Genomic DNA, 18,463 nt, shown 5'->3' with positions numbered 1-18,463 from the left:
TGCAAAAATGGTCATCATATTGAGGAAGGTCTGTCCCTTAATTCACTCCACAGCTCACTTAACTTTATATTACAGTTTTTTGTTTCCATTCATCAATTACTGCAACATCGTCTGGGCAGCTACATATCCTACATACTTAAGAAAACTATGTGTCATACAAAAAAATACCTTAGAATGATTTCCCACTCTAACAGATATGCACCCTCGGCACCCCTATTCAACAAATACGAGGTACTATCCATTGACAAAATAAATATTTATCAAACATGCTTATTCACACACAAATTTATATGTAGGAATCAAGAACTTCCAGTCACCCTACAGAATGTATTCACTCCCACTACACATGTCCATACATATCAAACTAGACACAGCAACAACAGTCTACTTTTACCATATACCCGAACTTCAAAACACCAATTCAACATCACTTTTAGCCAGCCTAACGTATCATTTACATGCAAAACATGTCAACGACACAGAGTTGTCTTGTCACTTCCTGTAACGTTAGCTTACCCTTTTAAAGGAAAGGCCTGTTGCTATCTTGCTATTGATGCTGCCTTATTTAGCGGCATTTTATAATACTAATTTTGAATTGCTGTAGTGCCATTTAGAGTTGTTAATGATGGCTACAGCTACTGTAGCTAAGATCAATAATGTGCCCAATGATCAATTGCACAAAGTCATTGCTGAACTTATAAGTAAAATAGACTAGCACTGCAAAAGGATCGGTTGAACAGATTTTATATGATATATGTGGACAGCTATGTTTATTAACCTTTTCTTTCAAATCATGGGGCTGTAAGGTATGCTTGAGAAATGTTGAAATTTCTGCATATTTAGCTAGTTCATTTTCAAGCTAAAACATATGTGCTACCCTTGTGCAGTGCTAATATGGACAGTGCCAACTCCACACTAGCTGTCTCCACACTAGCACTACACAAGGATAAGTTGGACAGAATTTTTCTTCTTCTTCTTCTCCTTTTGGCTTTTCCCTTCAGGGGTCGCCACAGGGAATCAGTTGCCCCCATTTAACCATGTCTTCTGCATCCTCTTCTCTCACACCAACTACCTTCATGTCCTCTTTCACTACATCCATAAACCTCCTCTTTGGTCTTCCTCTAGGCCTCCTGCCTGGCAGTTCAAAACTCAGCATCCTTCTACCAACATATTCACTATCTCTCCTCTGGACATGTCCAAACCATCTCAGTCTGGCCTCTCTGACTTTATCTCCAAAACCTCTAACACAGGGGTCGGCAACCTTACACATTCGAAGAGCAAAATTGGACCAAAAAAAAAAAAAATCAAACCTGTCGGGAGCCGCAAAAAAATTATAAGCCTCATATGAAGGCAACACAAGCTCTAAGTGTCTATATTAGCCTACTATCAAATTGATTAACTAGTCTACAAATACATAATGAGATTCATGATTATTTATTTTCCATGCAGCACATCCTGGAGAGAATGACACACCACTTGACAGCTCTGTGGTACCATATTTGGTGCTTTAAGTTTACCTTCCATTACTATATTACTGTATTATGTTTTGTTGCATTGATGAACTCGTTTAATTTGCTCCCAAATGCAGCTCATTCCGAGTACAGTATCTGTACTTGGAATGGGCGGGGCTTAGACCGGAAGTTGGTGTAATTTGACCGGAAATAGGTGGAGCTTAAATCGGTACGTTATTTTAAGTCTGAAATTGATATGCATTGATCGGAAGTTGCTATGTTTTTTGTTTATTTTAAACTTTTTACAGAACAGCCTCAAAATTGGGATTCAAATAAATCTTTTTGATCACAAAATTAAGAGAAATATTTACAGAACAAGTTTTATGAATATTCTTAAGTGGGGTTTTTTAAGTGTATGAAAGAATATTTACAGAACAGCCACAGAATTGAGATTCAATGCTTTTGATCACAATAGTAAAGGAACTATTTACAGAACAAGTTTTTATGAACTCAGAACATGAAGCGCATTAATGAATGCAAAAAGTTTTACGTCGGATGCCCTTCCTGACACAAACCTCTGTATTTATCCGGGCTTGGGACCGGCAGAATAAGACACTGGCTTGTGCCCTCTTGCAGCTACATTGGTACAATCCATAAACATGACTAACAAAAACATGTGGAAAACAAAAAAAAAAATGTTTTAGCACACTATACCTTCAACAAAACAAAACCACTCCAAACCATAATAAATCAAGTCATCAATTTATCACCAAGGGCATACATTGCAATATGTACATTATATAGACTACATACATCAGTGACATAGTCTATATAATGCACACGGGTCAATGGAACCAAACCAATGATGTTGCTGGGTATAGAAGCTGGAAGCCTGTTTCTGGAAATGTTCAATGAAATGCAAAGTGGAAAAATAACATGTGAGTCCAGAGACCAAACCAGAAGAAGAATTAATATTACATGGAGCCTACTTTGACAAAAGCCAGAGACAAATGAGAAGGGGCCAACAATCAAAATGGTGGCTGACCTAACTCAGCTCAGGTGTGCAGACAGTATGGAGTAGGGGGTAGTTTAACCTATCCTGCCATATATGTATCAAAGAGAACTGACTCGTCACATTGTGTTTTCAAATTTTTTTTCAGAGAATTAGCAGGAAGAATTTTCCTGACAGGCACTAACCTCTCTGTGTTGCTGTCGTCCCTACTTGCGAAGTACACAAAAGAATAATAAATGGCCTCTGCCTCTCTCTCCATGGTATAGAGAAGCATGATGACTTGTTTCCCGCTATTTTTGTCTAACTTGTCTGACAGTGCCTAAAGGAAGCCAGGAAATCCTGGAAACCAGGGGGTAAACATCTGTGTGCCGTAAAATGTAAATCTGTTGTTGGGATGGGCTTGAAAAAGCTATTAAAGATCAAATGTTTTGACAATAGTGAGATCATCAGTCTCAAAGTGCTCTGCTCTCCATACCAGTATGTCAGTCAGTCACTCATCTTCAGATTACCACCGCTGTATCCGCCGCAACGGGTTACGGGGAGCCGGAGCCTATATCGGCGGCATAGGGCGTGAGGCAGGGGACACTCCGGGCACGGCGCCAGTGCACCACGGAGCCACACACAAAGACATACAACCATGCACACACACTCATTCCTATAATAAATTTGGAATGGCTAATCAACCTGAAGCGCATGCTTTTTGAAGGTGGGAGGAAGCCGGAGAACCTGGAGAGAACCCATGCAGACACGGGGAGAGCATGCGAACTCCTCAAAGAGCGGGTCCCGAACCCGGGTCCACCGTGTTGTGAGGAGGCAGCGCTAACCACTGCGCCACCGTGCTGCCCATACAGGTATGTATTAAAGAGAAATGAATGATTATACCGTGTCTGTAACTTACAATTCTTCAGAGATTTAGCAACTTTTATTTAGCAGGAAGAATTTCCCTCACATCCCTCAAACATTTCCAGAGGTTCGAACTTCACCAATTCCTATTATTAACCAGTCACTTCTGACACCATACCATGCAAGAATGGAGTCAGAAAGAATTTACAGTTTTAATTCTGCAAATGAGCTCTTCTTTGTTTAACATTGAATTTTTAATAATTTGCTTGTAAAATAGAGTATGCATGCTTTGTTTAACCTGGGTGGAACAGACTGACTCACACGTGACTCACATCAGAACAGTGTTTGTCTTCTTATTAAATTGAAAAGGAATATATTGGTGACACCGGTAGCAATTAGTGATCAAAGCAGATGGGTGTAGTTGGGATTGTTCGTGACTGGGAAATTGCATCAGTAAATAGAACAGGTTGAAACAGTAAAATGAGCAAAAGATGTGAAGTGCGAAGTATTGATATGAATATTTTTTTCTATTTAAACATGAGAAGTCCTGAGCTGAAGGTTACTTATCCTTCAAGTCACTTCAGTAGCAGACAAAGATTTTGCACTGCACAGGTAAGACACCTTCATTATTGTTTAAATTGAATGATATACAGCATCATAGTTTTTTGCTTTTTGTTAAATGATTTGGATGGACCTGCTTTGTTTTTAATAATGATGTTAGGTTAAAATTTAAATGATTCAAATTAAATGTAATGAACAGTATCATATGCGTGAATTTTAAGCTTTTTTATTTTTACCAGTCAGTTCTACAAATTAGTAATTCGTACAAGGTACAACTGTAAATGAATACTTAAGCAAGACCTTGCTTAAAATCCAGTCATGATCTTCTAAAATCATGGTGATGGAGAGCTGGGTGAACTTAATAAGATAACAAAACTTTACCACAGCTTTGTAGTATTGTCCTAAATAACTCAGCATGATAGGTGGTGGTTTTAAAACTTAATAAATAAATATTTACTCCCTCAGAACAGTACAGTGTGGTCTGCTTCTCGAGAAACTTAACTTTAAAACATTAGTTTTACCGTTTTTGAGCTTAAATCTTTATTGTAGCCATGAAAGCCATTTATTAAGAAATATCAGTGAGAATTCCTAATGGGTTGTCAGTTTGCTGGACCTTTGTGAGGGCTGCAGCGATTGTAGCAGCAGAGATATCCTAGTATTATAGAGATGCCACAGTCAAAATATCCAGGTATATAAGGCGCGCTTGCAAGATCCTTCTTCTTCTTTTCCTTTCAGCACAGCGAATCAGTTTCCTCCATCTAACCCTAAGTCATCGGTTTGATTCACATGTTTGATTTGGCAAGGGTTTTACGCCGAATGCCCTTCCTGACGCAACCCTCTGTATTTATCTGGGCTTGGGACCGGCACAATAAGACGCTGGCTTGTGTCCTCTTGTGGCTAGAAGATCCAAAATGTTCAAAATCCAAGTCCATAATCAATAGGGATCTATGGAGTTGAATGCACCAAATGAAATGGGAAATGAACTATTTATGATTTAATAGGGTAGATAAAATAAATATGTCCAATACATATTAATGATGCTTTGATGATTTGTAAAATGTTTGAACTCCATATTTAATTAAAAACATCACACAGACAACTTGTCAAATGTTGACATGAAGAATGTACTGTAATTGTTTTATTGAAAATTACCTACCCATTTGAATTTGAAGCTTATTTCGCAAATGTTTGGACACTCACAACTAAAGAGTGGAACAGGGAAATGCAAAAAAAAAAAAAAAAAAATTCTAAAGATCTCAAATTAATTGGACAAATTAAACTGGCAAAAGGTCAGAAATATTAATTCAGACATAAAGAACATCCAGTAAGGTTGAGCACAAATGCAGTAAAGATAGGCAGGGGTTCTGTGAAAACATAAAGAAAAAAAATAAAATGATGAAATCTTATAATGCAAAAGACAAGGGCTGAGAGTAGACTGTAACAGCGAGAAACTTCTGTTTTTTAAAGCATTACTGCATTATTTTGACAATTTTGTAGCCCTACCTTTATCAGCACATAAATTTTTCAAAATGTCATGCAATACAAAAAACACAAAAGTCAAAAATATGTGTAAAACATTGTGCAGAAGAAGAGAAACTTGGAACAGTATTGTCAGGGTAATCTTTGGGAATGGAAATTGCTACTATATGCCCCATCATTTGCGGCAATGTCACAAGATCTTGTATTAAACATCACTGTAAGTGCCTGTTTATAGATATCATTGCCTAAAAGAACATGGACAAAAATTATAGTCCTATCATGTAAGAGAGAGGCACTTGTTGCAGAGTTCTCTCTGAGTGCAACAGCCTATCCTGGTAACAGATTAACACTGAGATGTGCAGATATTTAAGGGTCAATCTTATCTACAGAGAATGGAAACAGTTTTAGGCTGTGCATCTTCTTAGACACAGCTACAGTGAGGTTTTCAGGTACAGTTTTTGTTTATTCTATGTCAACATTATTTGGATTTTCTTGTTTGTACTGTCTTGTTTTCAAATAAGAATTGAATTTGAAAGTAAGTGTCTGTAATAAATTCGTAGGACAAGGGCCTTGTGCCTGTGTACTTGGAGTGAACTGTTCTTATGAACAGAAGAGTAGCTAATATGAGTAAAAGCACTCTGTTTTCAAGACTTTAAATAAAGTATCATGATAATTGCAGAGCTTTCCATGCATAAGCAGGATTCTCGTTTGGGCAAAGCTAAAGTACAGCCATTCTTTTAAATTATTACTAAGAGTTTCTTGGTGACTGTAGCAATAGAAAACCAGGGCTTTGAACCGGTTCATGGAACGAAAACGAAAAGCGGAAACTTTATATTTATTAATATTCCGGAACAGAATCAGAACAGAAAATAATACCGTTTTTTTTTTTTTCGTTCTTGAAAAAAATATTGACCTGATGTTTCACTTCCTGTCATTCACTGGATGCGGGATGAGAGCGGAGAGAAGTAGCAGCTATCAGCAGCAGTTAGGAAAAGGGAGGTCTCCCGGTCACCATTTAATCATAACAGGTAAACACTGCAGTATGTCAATCTTAAAATGTATGATTTAGACATTAACTCATTGGCTGCAGTCATTTTCAGAGCAATGTGTCCCCGTACTGTCAGCGCTTTGTAGCAATATTGAGCTATGGGAGAAGCACAATGAAGATCTGTTGTTCAGCAATAAATGACATGGTGGAAGTTATTCTTGTGTTATTTCATGTAGTGTCTAAGTAGGAGGCATAAGCCTTAACTAGAAGCGGTGGTGTGGGCGTGCATGGAGTCACAGATCAAGAGAGATGGCAAAGCGTGAAAAACGCCCCCCGGTCTCTTTACGTGAACCGGAACAACCGGAACTGATAGCCTGGAGTTTACATGTTGCATCGTAAGCGTGTCTCTTCGCTGACGTCATTGTCGGGGGTCTTTAGCCAATCAAATGTGTTTAACAGCATATCTCCGGTACAGTACCGGCATTCACCCTATACCGGTACCTACGGAAGGTGTGGCGGACGTAGCCTCGTGTCATGTTCTCTCATTGGTCCATCGCTGCCGGCGTATGTAGTGACGTAATACGTCCTATGTCGGTGGACAATGGTCGATCTGGCGGATCGCTGACTGAAGTCACACAAAAACATTTTTACAGATTTTGGAACTCAGAGTACACATAAGACGCTTCATGTTAAAAGGCGTAGCGTTGATTTTTGAGAAATTTTAAGTCTTTTAAGACGCATAAGTGCATCTTATGGTGCGCAAAATAGGGCACCTATATATTTATATTTACAAGGAACGTTATTAACCAGTTCAGGAACTTTATTTTTTCGTTCTAACCGGTTCAGGAACGTCAGTTTGTGGTGGAACACAAAACCGGAAACTTTATAATTCCGTTTCTGTTCGGAATGAACCGTCCATCCATCCATCCATCCATCCATTCTCTTCCGCTTATCCGGGGTCGGGTCGCGGGGGCAGCAGCTTAAGCAGGGAAGCCCAGACTTCCCTCTCCCTAGCCACTTCGTCCAGCTCCTCCGGGAGAATCCCAAGGCGTTCCCAGGCCAGCCGGGAGACATAGTCTCTCCAGCGTGTCCTGGGTCGTCCCTGGGGCCTCCTCCCAGTAGGACGTGCCCGGAACACCTCACCAGGGAGGCGTTCAGGAGGCATCCTAACCAGATGCCCGAGCCACCTCATCTGGCTCCTCTCGATGCGGAGGAGTAGCGGCTCGACTCTGAGTCCCTCCCGGATGACCGAACTTCTCACCCTATCTCTAAGGGAGAGCCCGGAATGAACCGATTGGCAAAAAATTCTGGTTTAAAGCCCTGTAGAAAACATAGATTTTTATTTTTATTCAAGTGAAGTAACATCGCAAAAATGTTGAAAACAATGAACGAAATGAACAAACGAGCAAACGAATAAACTACAGATATACCTTGTGAACTGGAAATGACAAGATAAATATTTTACTTTTGAGTCAGGTTGAGATCTTGTGACTTTTCATATGTATTGAGATGTGAAGAGAATGATTGAAGTAGTTTTTTTTTTTTTTTTTTTTTTTTTGCTGTATAAATAGTTATTTGAACCTGAATCCATTTTAGGAAATCAGTCCCTGATCCATATTCACCATTAAATTAAATAATTACATTTGGTGAGCAAGGTGACTCCCTCTGGCTGCTCTCTGTACACTGTTTCTTTAATCAAATTTCTGTTTAACCCTGAATTTGTTTAGCGAGTACAAGGATGTCAAGACACACACAAGCAAAAAGAATTGAGGGGCTGGACAGGAATATTTGGTAAGTGAAAGGATACTACATTAATTATCTTGTTTACAGATGTATGATCATGTTCAGTTTTATACTATTCTGTTTTTATATTAAAAAAGACAGTTTTATTGTCACTTCAGGGTCGTATTTGCAGGTATGACATCAAACCCATCCATTGTTAGCCTGGCACAGGGAAAACCTGACATCCCTCCACCTTCTTATGTCAAGGAGGCATTAGCAAAGGCTGCAGCAGTGGACGATCTGAACCAGTACACCAGAGGCTTTGTAAGGCTGAGTAAACTGTAGCACTACATGGTCATTGTCTAATGCTATGAAAGTAATTAGTGAAGTTCTCACACTCCTGTTATCTTGACCTTTATATTTTGTAGGACTAAATGTTCAAATCCCTTAATAGAGTAATACTGCCTTAATAGAGTGATGGTATCCTTATTGTTGTCAAGTAGGTGCCCACTTGCATGAATCATTTCCTGATCAAAGCACGGCACCTCCGGAGGGTTAGTCCCAGCACCCCAGGTTCACTCCCTCGATGCCATCAGCTGCCATCAGTCTCATCCTTTCTCTTCATTCACAGCCACTGGCTCCCCCTCTCCGTAACTTTGAAGAAGTCCTTGACGGCCTTCCTGCTTCCTCTTCCAGGAGGAAGAGGAAGCAGGAAGGCATGCATCACCAGCTGGATCACCAGCTTGTGTCTCTCAGCTGGATTGGCCTTGCTCCAGTGTTTCACTTGTTGTTTTTCTTTGAGGGAAACATCACACCAATGACCTAGGCTCTTTACAGGCTTCTTGGAGACTGTTGGAATGGGTTCCCCACTGATGTGGGAGTGTTGGTGTAACAGTTTCCCCTTGACAATGGAGATGCTTCTGGACTTGCTCGGCTTGATCTTCATGTGAGCCAACTCTATGTGTTCCTGGAGCTTAACTAGCAGACATAGTTTGCAAGCCTTGATTGCGGTCAGTGTTGTAAGGTCAGCCATATAGCCTCTGACTAGAGGCAGCATCAACCCAGGTCTTTCACCCAGATGTTGCCATGTTGTGGTGTACTCTGCTGTTGTCACGCAGAGCTGAATGTCCCAAAAGTAGGGACAGACTTGAAAGAGGTAGTGGGACTGTAAAGCAACCAACGGCTGGCCACAGGAGGCTGTGAGGCACTGAACCAAAGGCATATGCAAGGTCCAGGAACACCATGTGGAGATCTTTTCTCACCGTCTTGACGACCTAGATCTGATGCAAGATGATTTTAGGGTGTGCCACACCTCCTGAGATAACTGCTTTCTGGATTAGCCTGTCAATCAGGTTGTTTACTTTGCAAGACTCCTGTCAGCCTATGAGGAACCTCGTTGAAGAAAACTGCTCCTTGACATTCAGAAGGCTTATCTGATGGAACTGGCCAGTTTTTGATAAGTTCCTTTCCTTGGGGATAAAGATCCCTCGGGCTCTCTGCCAGGATGTTGATATCTTCTTCTTTTGCCACACGACCATCAATTTCAAGAGGAATCGCAGAACATCAGATGCATTTTTATAGAGCTGTCGGGGGAATTTAGGATTCCCCTAATAGGTACAACACCTGCGTTTTTATCAAGAACAAACTCACACCAGTCAGAGCTGTCTTTGGGGAATTCACGTGGGACAGCAGAGCTCTTGCCAAGAAGACGCTCTTCCAGACTGCCAAAGTTCTGCTGCCCCCGTTCCCCTTTGATTGAACATCAGCATAGCAACAGTACATGGATTTATGTCATCAATTCTATGAATGCAGTTTACTGATAAAAATACACAGAAACAGCAACACCCTGCATTGTGGTTAATATTTGTATAAGGCGTGCGGCTCCTGCGGTTTTTACGCCTCTTACTTACACACCAACCTTCGATAGCTTCCTGTGTGTCTATACATGCGGTTTGTTTTTCCTGGAGCTGCAAGGATGTAGGGTACTTGAGGCATGTACGCATCTGAGTCACTGTCCCAGGCTGAGCTTTGTGCACACCTAAGCCAGTTTCCCAGATTGAACCCACTGCCTCCATATTGAGTCGACAGCTTAAGTTCTTTGACATCACATTTACGAATTGATAACATTTCTTTCACAAGAGCCTGTATGGGACCTTTATTGGGGCCTGAAGCTGATGCAACCCTTAATCTACGCACAGTTTTGTCCGCTTCACGTCACCTGGGTGGACTGTTGTCTGGCTTGTGCCCTGGTGGATTGAACGGTGGCATGCCAGCTAGAAATGTAACGTCTTCCTGGTTATTATAGTTAATGTTATATTTTAGAGTGATATATAATGTTAAACATTTGTGTGGTGGTCAAGATCGAATAGATTATAGTAAAATTTCCATTGTGCAGTACTGACTTGACTTTGAATGGTTTTCACTTACAAGATAGTAATTTTCAGGGCAGATATGCCTTTTGTAAAGCTGCAATGAAAGAAACTTCAAACATGACACACATCTCTCTTCCACCTCTTATGATCCTCCCATCTGCAGATTAACAGGAATGTCTGCACCTCCCCCCAATATAGTACTGGTTGTGAAAGTAGCTTTTGTCGTTTGATCATGGTGGCAATTGATTGTTGCTGTGAGGATATTGAATGCCTGCTGGCCAATTGGTGGTCTGCAATGGTTGTTTGCATGGTTTTTTTTTGACTCTGAACAGTCCTACAAATTTGTACAGGTAATTTTTACCTTAAGAAAAGACAAAAAAGGAGTTTGTTCTCATAATTTTCAAGGGTCATCCACGTTTGGTGAAGGCCCTTTCTCAGGTTTATGGGAAGGTCTGTGGCCGCCAGATTGATCCTTTTAAAGAAATCCTGGTGACTGTAGGAGCTTATGGATCCTTATTCAACTCTATGCAAGGACTGGTGAATGAAGGAGATGAGGTAAGGACGTTCATCTAATACATGTTTACAGACTTTGTTGAATATATTCATTAAAATACTAACCTGTGCTTCTCCCTTCAGGTCATTATCATGGAACCTTACTTTGATTGTTATTTGCCTATGGTGAAAATGGCAGGGGCCAAGCCTGTGTTAATACCATTACGTGTTGTAAGTCAGCCTAAAGCTGGAATTAGTCATACCTGCTGCTTGACCTACCTGTGGATTTCAGAAACAAGATGTCATGTCTAAATTTTAGAAATCTGGAAAAAAGCCAACCACAAGTGCAGATTGGTCTCTGGACCCGGAGGAGCTTTCCAGTAAGTTCAATTCTAAGACAAAAGCCATCATCCTCAACACGCCGAACAATCCCACTGGAAAGGTGAGTATACATCATACATCACCCATCATGTGTGAGACATAGAAGCATTCGTGTACCAGAGACGTCAGTTGTTCTGTCATCACCCTGCAGGTTTTCACCAGAGAGGAGCTGCAGATGATCGCTGATCTCTGCATTAAACATGACACTCTGTGCATCAGTGATGAGGTTTATGAATGGCTTGTCTACAAGGGACGCCAACATGTTAAAATTGGTATGTTTATTTCAAACAAATAATTGTTTAATTATTTCCATGTGCAGTAGATAAAGCCATGCAAACCTCTTTTCGTTCAAGCCAGACCCTGGACATGCTGTGGAAATTCACACTTCAGATGAACATCTTAAACTTTTAGTTCATATTACATAAAGTTTTTGTTCAAGATCACAGTCCCAAGTTCCATTTTTTGTGATTGATCCACAGTATTCATCTTCAGTGAAATATCCTCCTCATCAAACATCAACTCGAAATCTATGCTATCCACTTCTCCAACTAAAGCAATTACTGTATACTTCATCTGATATATTGAACTTGGTAGGCTTATGTCTGTGGAAAAATGTCCCTGAACTACCACCAGTCATCAAGTTACTTATGTCGTTACCTACACGGAGTTTCATCGGAGTTATCTGCCGGTTGATTTTGTTGATGTAACAGAGAACTCATCAATCAATCAATCAATCAATCAATCAATCAATCAATCAATCAATCAATCAATCAATCAAGTTTTATTTATACAGCGCTTAATCATGGCAACAGACATTTCAAAGCACTGTAACAAACAGAAAAACCCAACTGAACCCTCCAGAGCATAAGCGACAGTGGTGGGGAAAAACTCCCTCGATGAGGAAGAAACTCTGGGCAGGACCCAGACTTTTTTAGGCGACCATCCACCTTGAGCAGTTGGGTGGAAAAGAAATAAAAGGAGGATAAGAACAGGGTAAGAGTAAGAGAGACAGAGCGAGAGTGGCTGATAGACCAGATAGAGTTAGACGATTGGGGTTGTTGTCTTCAACACATATTTCCTATTGGTAAATTCAAGGCACAATTACAGCTGCGTGGATGACTGTATGGCAGCACAGAGGAAGAAAGGAAGCAGGACCCCAGCCAATAGTTAGATGATGGGTGGTACTGGTGGGCTTGGAGGAGAAGGTCCACAGCACATGGATAGATGGGGGTGGTACTAGTGGGCTTGGAGGTGCAGGTCCACAGAGGATGGACCACAGCGGATGGGTGGATGAGGGGTGGAACAGTATGGTGACACGGAGGAAGAGAGGCAGCAGGACCCCAGCCAATGGTTAGGTGAACTCCCATGTTGAATAAGGAGTTTTATAATGGACAACTCCATTACCCCCCTCACGCACCAACATACACAAACAATGAGACTGGTCACCAGATGAGATCTGTGATCAGTGTATGGTTCAGTATCTTCGCACACATCATGCTCTAATTTTTCCATGACATTCATTCTTTTCACCCTTTAAAAAACTCAGTGAGCCTAAGGTACTGTAAAACTGAATGTTGGTGTTGTTCAGTCACTTAAAGTTCTATTTTCTGACTTTCTAAGAAATGGACTTGGTATCTCACCATTTTAGTAGAAAAATAACCTTTAATGTCACATGCTATTATACATTGTAAAAAATTTTTTTTTAAATTTTGGCCATTTGACCCATCCTTCAGGAGCAGTGGGCAGCCCTTATAATCCTCCTGAGAGTAGATTCGGGTCTAGTATCTTGTTCATGGATGCATTGACACTGGCAACTTGGGGTCCCTCCATTTGGGGCTTCCTTTGTGTATGCTTCAATTGAAGGCCCATAAAAAACAAAATTCTATTCAACTTTGTTTACATTCAGATTATTCTGCCCTTCAAAAAATACAAATATAATTATTCAATCCAGAAGGGACTACATTTTCTCAGTAAAAGTTAGGCAAACTTTTTAGATACTTTTTGATAGGCAGAGCTGTTTCTAGATCTTGGTCTGATTTTAACAGATACTTTAATCCAGACAAACAGATTAGTTAAACTATTAACTAGTTTATATCACTTAATTTTCATTTCAGGTGAGAACCTAAACTTGTATAAATGTCCTTTCATTCCTCAGAGTTAACATCAAGACTCAAAACCCATCTTCCTCCCACAGATTATGAGAGTCATTCATGTTTTTAAGATGTGATTATTGTGATTTGGATAAACATCGTTTGAGCTGCTGTGATGGTCCTTACAGCCAGCTGTGATGGTCCTTACAGCCAGCAATTGTCTGTCTGTCAGTCACAAAATGTGGTGTTAGCATTTGATGATGTGTGTCTTGTGCACATTTAAGTGAGTAAAACAGGAGGTGGTCAATAAACCAGGCTTGACTTTATTTACTTTATGAAAAAGACATGTTTTCAGGTCTCTACCTGAAAACCTTACCAACTTGTAGAATCTGGAAAACAAATGGATCCTGCATCATCGAGTCCAAAAAAGCCTGATTTGTTTCAGATGAGTGCCTGTTGTGACGTAACGACGGGTGTGATTGACAGGAGTGATTGACATACCCTTAGCCAGGTTGCAAAAAAACACCATCTGTCCAGATAAGGGTGTGTTCACCCCCGAAGTAAAGTTCATGTTCAGGCTAAGGTAGCAGTGTAACAGTGTCCTGGCTGAGAACTAGGCACTGACATTTCTTCATAAACTGTTGACGTTGGCTAGTATTTGGCTAACTAGTTTGCTCTGCTTTCATCTGTATGTATAGCCTGCCTACATGTATCAAAGTTACTAAAAGTTTAAAAGCAATAAAGCTAGAGCATAACCACATAGCCACATGCACGGTGATGCATTTGCCCATGCACATGGCAAATGTGTACCATTACAATGGGGGTGTGCAGCAGGCATTAACAGCGGGAGCTCATTGACATTTAATGGCCAGCCCAGACAGTCATTTTGATAGGTACCTCATTTCATCAACTTTCAGGGGAAGATGTTGAGGACAACAGATCAGTTTTTGGCAATACATTTCAAGTACAGAATAGTTGGACATCTGGCAGCTGTGTCATATGAATTAAAAAAGTATAATGTGGGACCTTAAAACACATCAGCAGAGTGGCAGAAAACATGACATTGTTATGTTCTTTTTTCACTCTACAGCCACACTGCCGGGAATGTGGGAAAGAACAATTACCGTCAGCAGTGGAGGAAAAATATTTTGTGCCACTGGATGGAAGGTAAAAATAGTTCTCCATGTATTTAGAGGTCAGCTTCCAATACTTAACATGTACATTTTTTCTCCTAGATTGGTTGGTCTATTGGACCTGAACACTTGATAAAGCATCTTCAGACTATCACACAGAATTCTACGTTCATGTGCGCAACACCTTTACAGGTATGCCTGTTTAAGATTTCAGGTATTCTTTTCATCCCCGGTGGGGAAAATCTGTCGACACTAAATATATTAAAGACAAATATACTGGCCAAAGACATAATGGATAGATGGTAGTTTGAAGAAATGGGCTGAAACCCTGTAAGTCTCTTTGGGGTTTGGTGAATGGACAGCTCTAAAGCTACCAGTAGACAATTTGTACTTTCATTCACGCTGGACTTGAACAGGTCATCATCAGGTCCCCAAGCCAAATCCTTGTGGACTGAGCTACTGCCGCCCTGTGTGGTCTCTGTGAGACAGCAATGGCTAATTTAGCTATTTTTTAATTTGTACCTTCAGGAGGCAATGGCAGAGAGTTTACTCCATAATTTTGAGCTGATGGATCAGCCAGAGTGTTTCTTCACCTCGTTTCCAGAAGAACTTAAGACCAAAAGAGACCGTCTGGCTGCCGTTCTGCAGGAGGTTGGAATGACTCCTATCATCCCAGAGGGAGGATTCTTTATGCTTGTGGACGTCACATCTCTCAGTGAGTCACTGAGCATTTAAAATGACATAGCTGCTAATATACGTGGTGATGGTTGAAAGTAGTATGAATGAATACAGTCTGGTAGCTCAATGTGCTTCAAAGAAATTATGTGAACTCTGGACATACTCTGGTAACTGTCATGGCTCAAGGCCGTGACAATTCCCCCAAGGCACTCTAACTTTTAACTGTTCAAGAACAGTTAAAGTCGCAGCTGTCTGCAAGTCTGGTCTCCAGCCAACTAGTTTTGCATGTGAAAACACTTAAGACATTTGTGCTCTTACTGCGACCACAGTACAGGAGCAGAATACTCAGACGCACAGTCATCTACAGCTTCAGGTTCAGTAGTTGGATGCCCTCACACAATCAACTTGTCATTTTTTTATATTTTTCCTGCCATTCCATTCTCACCCAGTTCATTGTCACCATCCCACTGTCACCATCACTCCAGAGTCTCACCCAACACAATTGTCAGCTCACCCATCCCACTGATCACTTCCTAACTCACACCGGTCTCATTTGTCAATCCACCTACTTCACCCATTTTACTCCTAGCCTCACCTGTTAACTCAGCTATCTTGTTCCCATCTTTACCTGTCCCACTTTCCAACTCACTCCTCACCTCAGTGTGATCACCGATTCTCTTTTTTATCCTCCACCCAACTCTCAGATGTAACTCCAACCGAGCCAGAGCTCTTCCCAGAGTCTCCCTGCTCTGCAGCACCAGGGCTTTGCCACCTTACAATCACAATGATATGCGCCACCTCACCACAGCCAATATAGTTCATTTGAGGTGGTTAACAGTATGTAGTCAAATTCATGTATTTTAATAATAAAGTGCTAGGTGAATTCTTCCACTTTATTGTTTAGGAGAGCTGTCGGAGGTGAGACACATTTTTCAGCAGTAAAATTTGTTTCCCGACAGGGATTTTTCAATTGGTGACACAACTTTTCCGTGCAGAGACAGGTCTTTAATCAGAAATTTGTCACTGATGAAAGGGGGATCAATACTTCAAAAATATCATTTTACAACCAACACAAGACTGGGATTAGCAATAGGAACACCTCTCAATTGGTCCAGCATACTAATCTGTACTTGGTGTTCATTGTAGATCAGGACTTGTCACATACGGGTGATGATGGTGAAGCCTATGACTGGAAGTTTGTGAGGTGGATGATAACAGAAAAGGTACATACATTGCATTTTCCTACATGGTGCATTTAGTACAGTATACAGTAGTTTTTGATTCTCACACATTGTGCTCATTGCTGCCACTGCTTTTAACTTTTGCATTTTTGTTGTTTTTATTACAGAAACTAGCAGCCATTCCAATTACAAGCTTTGTAGGAGATGAGTCCAAGAAGATGTTTGAGAAATATATTCGTTTTTGCTTCTTTAGGGTAAACAGAAAACTCTGTGACAGAAAATGGAAGCACTGCTCCTCCATTCTGCACTAAAGATTTTTGTGGTTTCTCTTGATAAACTATGTTTAACTTCCAATTTTCTGTCTCTTAACAGAAAGACAGTACTCTAGATGCAGCAGTGGACATCTTTAAGAACTGGAACCAGAGTTAAAGGGATGCAGCATCTTGAAGTGTTCAAGATGAAGCAATGGTGCTGACAAGCAATCTTGTATACAAATCTTAGAAAAGTTCAATATTCGTAGTAAAACTGTTTACAGTAAAATGTGGTCTGACTTCATTTTTGTTTTTCTGGAGAGAATATTATAACATCCTAAAGTGTGATGTGAGATAACCATGGTGATATGTTGGTGTGATTTTTGTTTAATTCAGGCTGTGGTTATACATGCCATGGCAATAAAAGAACCAAGCATCATTTCCTTCACAAGATGTGAAATTTATGTTCATTTATTTATTTAATTCTTGATTGGGCCTATTTTTGCATGCATCCTTGCAGTGATGGCATGGAGGTGATCAGCCGATAGTTCTGCTGAGGTGTTCTGGAAGCCAAGGTTGCTTTGATAGCAGCCTTCAACTTATCTACATTTGCCTACATCTGGGGTGTAGTGTCTCTCATCTTCATCTTGGGAAGACCCCACAGATTCTCTGTGATTCTCTACATAAAACACAGAATAAAACAGTCTACTCTTTGACACTCCATTTTGCCCCTTTGTCTTTCCTTTTATGAAGAAAAAAAGCTTACTGAACACAACTAAATTTCTATGTCTATTCAGAGTTTTCCAACACTACTCCTCCTCTTCCATTTCAGTCAAAAGGGAATTAAAAACTTGTTTGTTTTGACTAAGAAAAAGAAATAATGAACTATATCGATCAACTCAGAGATTGATCGATGATATTTCCAATGGGGAAGATGATGCATAATATATAACACTGGATAGTTACATCTACCGCTTTATGTACAGTAGGTGATCATTTAAAGGTCTCATATTATGCTCGTTTAAATTCATGTCATTCAGCTGCCAGATGTCCAATTCACTGTATTTGAAATGTCTTGCCCCAAACTGATCCGTGATCTTCAATATCTCTGATTGAATATTGATAAAATCATTTCCGCCCCAAAAATTTTCCGTGTTAATGGGCATGCCTCTGAGCTCTCTCGCTACAAACATCTCCCTCCCCCCTCACATTCACATGCGTTTTGTTTACATGCGCCATGTGAATGCACTACCGTCAGAGCAATCATCATAACGTGGGAATTATTTAACTTTCAGTAACTTCCTTGCTTAGTATTTTGCTCTTATTTCTCTGCGCTAAGCGTGGAGCTGCTTTGTCATTCAGCGGAACGTCACTCAGTGAGGAGGAGGCTCATTGTGTGAACACTACATGAGCTGATCCTACTGAGACCACCACTGAACATCCTAAAGAATTTTAAACACACAGTATTTGCAAATGGGACAAATATCAGTGGCGACGGCAACAGATGTTTATGGACAGGAATTAATCAAAGATGTGCTTCCTGATAATCATTATGGACAATAAAAGATTGCTGGCTTACCGGAGAGGTAAGACAAAACATATTGTATTTGTGAAGTACAGTATATTGAAGTGTGGGCTGTTGGGCGAAGTCAATACTTTAGCTCCGTCCACTAACCTACGTCCCAGTGAGGAGGAGGACGAGTGAAAGCTAGGACACAAAAACTGTACATACCTGTGTATACATTTTTATTCTCTTATCTATTATGTATTTATTACGATTTCTTTTACTTCTTCATTCTTATTCTCTGTGTGTGTGTGTGAACGTATCC

The 18,463-nt window shown here is 40.4% G+C and overlaps 1 protein-coding gene across 4 annotated transcripts; it reads left to right on the top strand.

Moving 5' to 3' along the window:
- Positions 1–3,821: 3,821 nt before the first annotated feature.
- On the top strand, positions 3,822–17,318 carry LOC137598467 (kynurenine--oxoglutarate transaminase 3-like). 4 transcript variants are annotated; one of them, XM_068318646.1, is made up of 13 exons: positions 3,822–3,918; positions 8,062–8,125; positions 8,236–8,380; positions 10,834–10,983; positions 11,065–11,151; positions 11,240–11,362; positions 11,453–11,573; positions 14,482–14,558; positions 14,627–14,716; positions 15,053–15,239; positions 16,349–16,425; positions 16,551–16,637; positions 16,756–17,318. In XM_068318646.1, the coding sequence occupies exons 2-13, from the start codon at positions 8,073–8,075 to the stop codon at positions 16,810–16,812; spliced, it is 1,254 nt and encodes a 417-aa protein (XP_068174747.1). In that variant the 5' UTR covers positions 3,822–3,918; positions 8,062–8,072; the 3' UTR covers positions 16,813–17,318. The 4 variants fall into 4 exon arrangements, with proteins under 4 accessions (XP_068174747.1, XP_068174745.1, XP_068174749.1 ...); XM_068318644.1 differs by lacking the exon at positions 3,822–3,918 and adding an exon at positions 6,291–6,374; XM_068318648.1 differs by lacking the exons at positions 3,822–3,918; positions 8,236–8,380 and adding an exon at positions 6,348–6,374.
- The last annotated feature ends 1,145 nt before the right edge of the window (positions 17,319–18,463 follow it).

The sequence above is a fragment of the Antennarius striatus genome, chromosome 7 (genome assembly GCF_040054535.1).
Source record: "Antennarius striatus isolate MH-2024 chromosome 7, ASM4005453v1, whole genome shotgun sequence".
Classification (NCBI taxonomy): Eukaryota; Metazoa; Chordata; class Actinopteri; order Lophiiformes; family Antennariidae; genus Antennarius; species Antennarius striatus.
Note: the sequence above shows the minus strand (reverse complement) of the source record. Positions and strands in the feature narration are given on the sequence as shown.

What these genes read in the sequence shown, in the direction of transcription:
- LOC137598467 (XM_068318644.1), top strand. Translation starts at nt 6,296, where the DNA reads ATGAGAGCGGAGAGAAGTAGCAGCTATCAGCAGCAGTTAGGAAAAGGG. An exon ending in TGTTAATACCATTACGTGTT is followed by an intron (nt 11,152 to 11,239) that starts GTAAGTCAGCCT and finishes TCTAAATTTTAG; the next exon opens with AAATCTGGAAAAAAGCCAAC. An exon ending in TTTGTGCCACTGGATGGAAG is followed by an intron (nt 14,559 to 14,626) that starts GTAAAAATAGTT and finishes TTTTTCTCCTAG; the next exon opens with ATTGGTTGGTCTATTGGACC.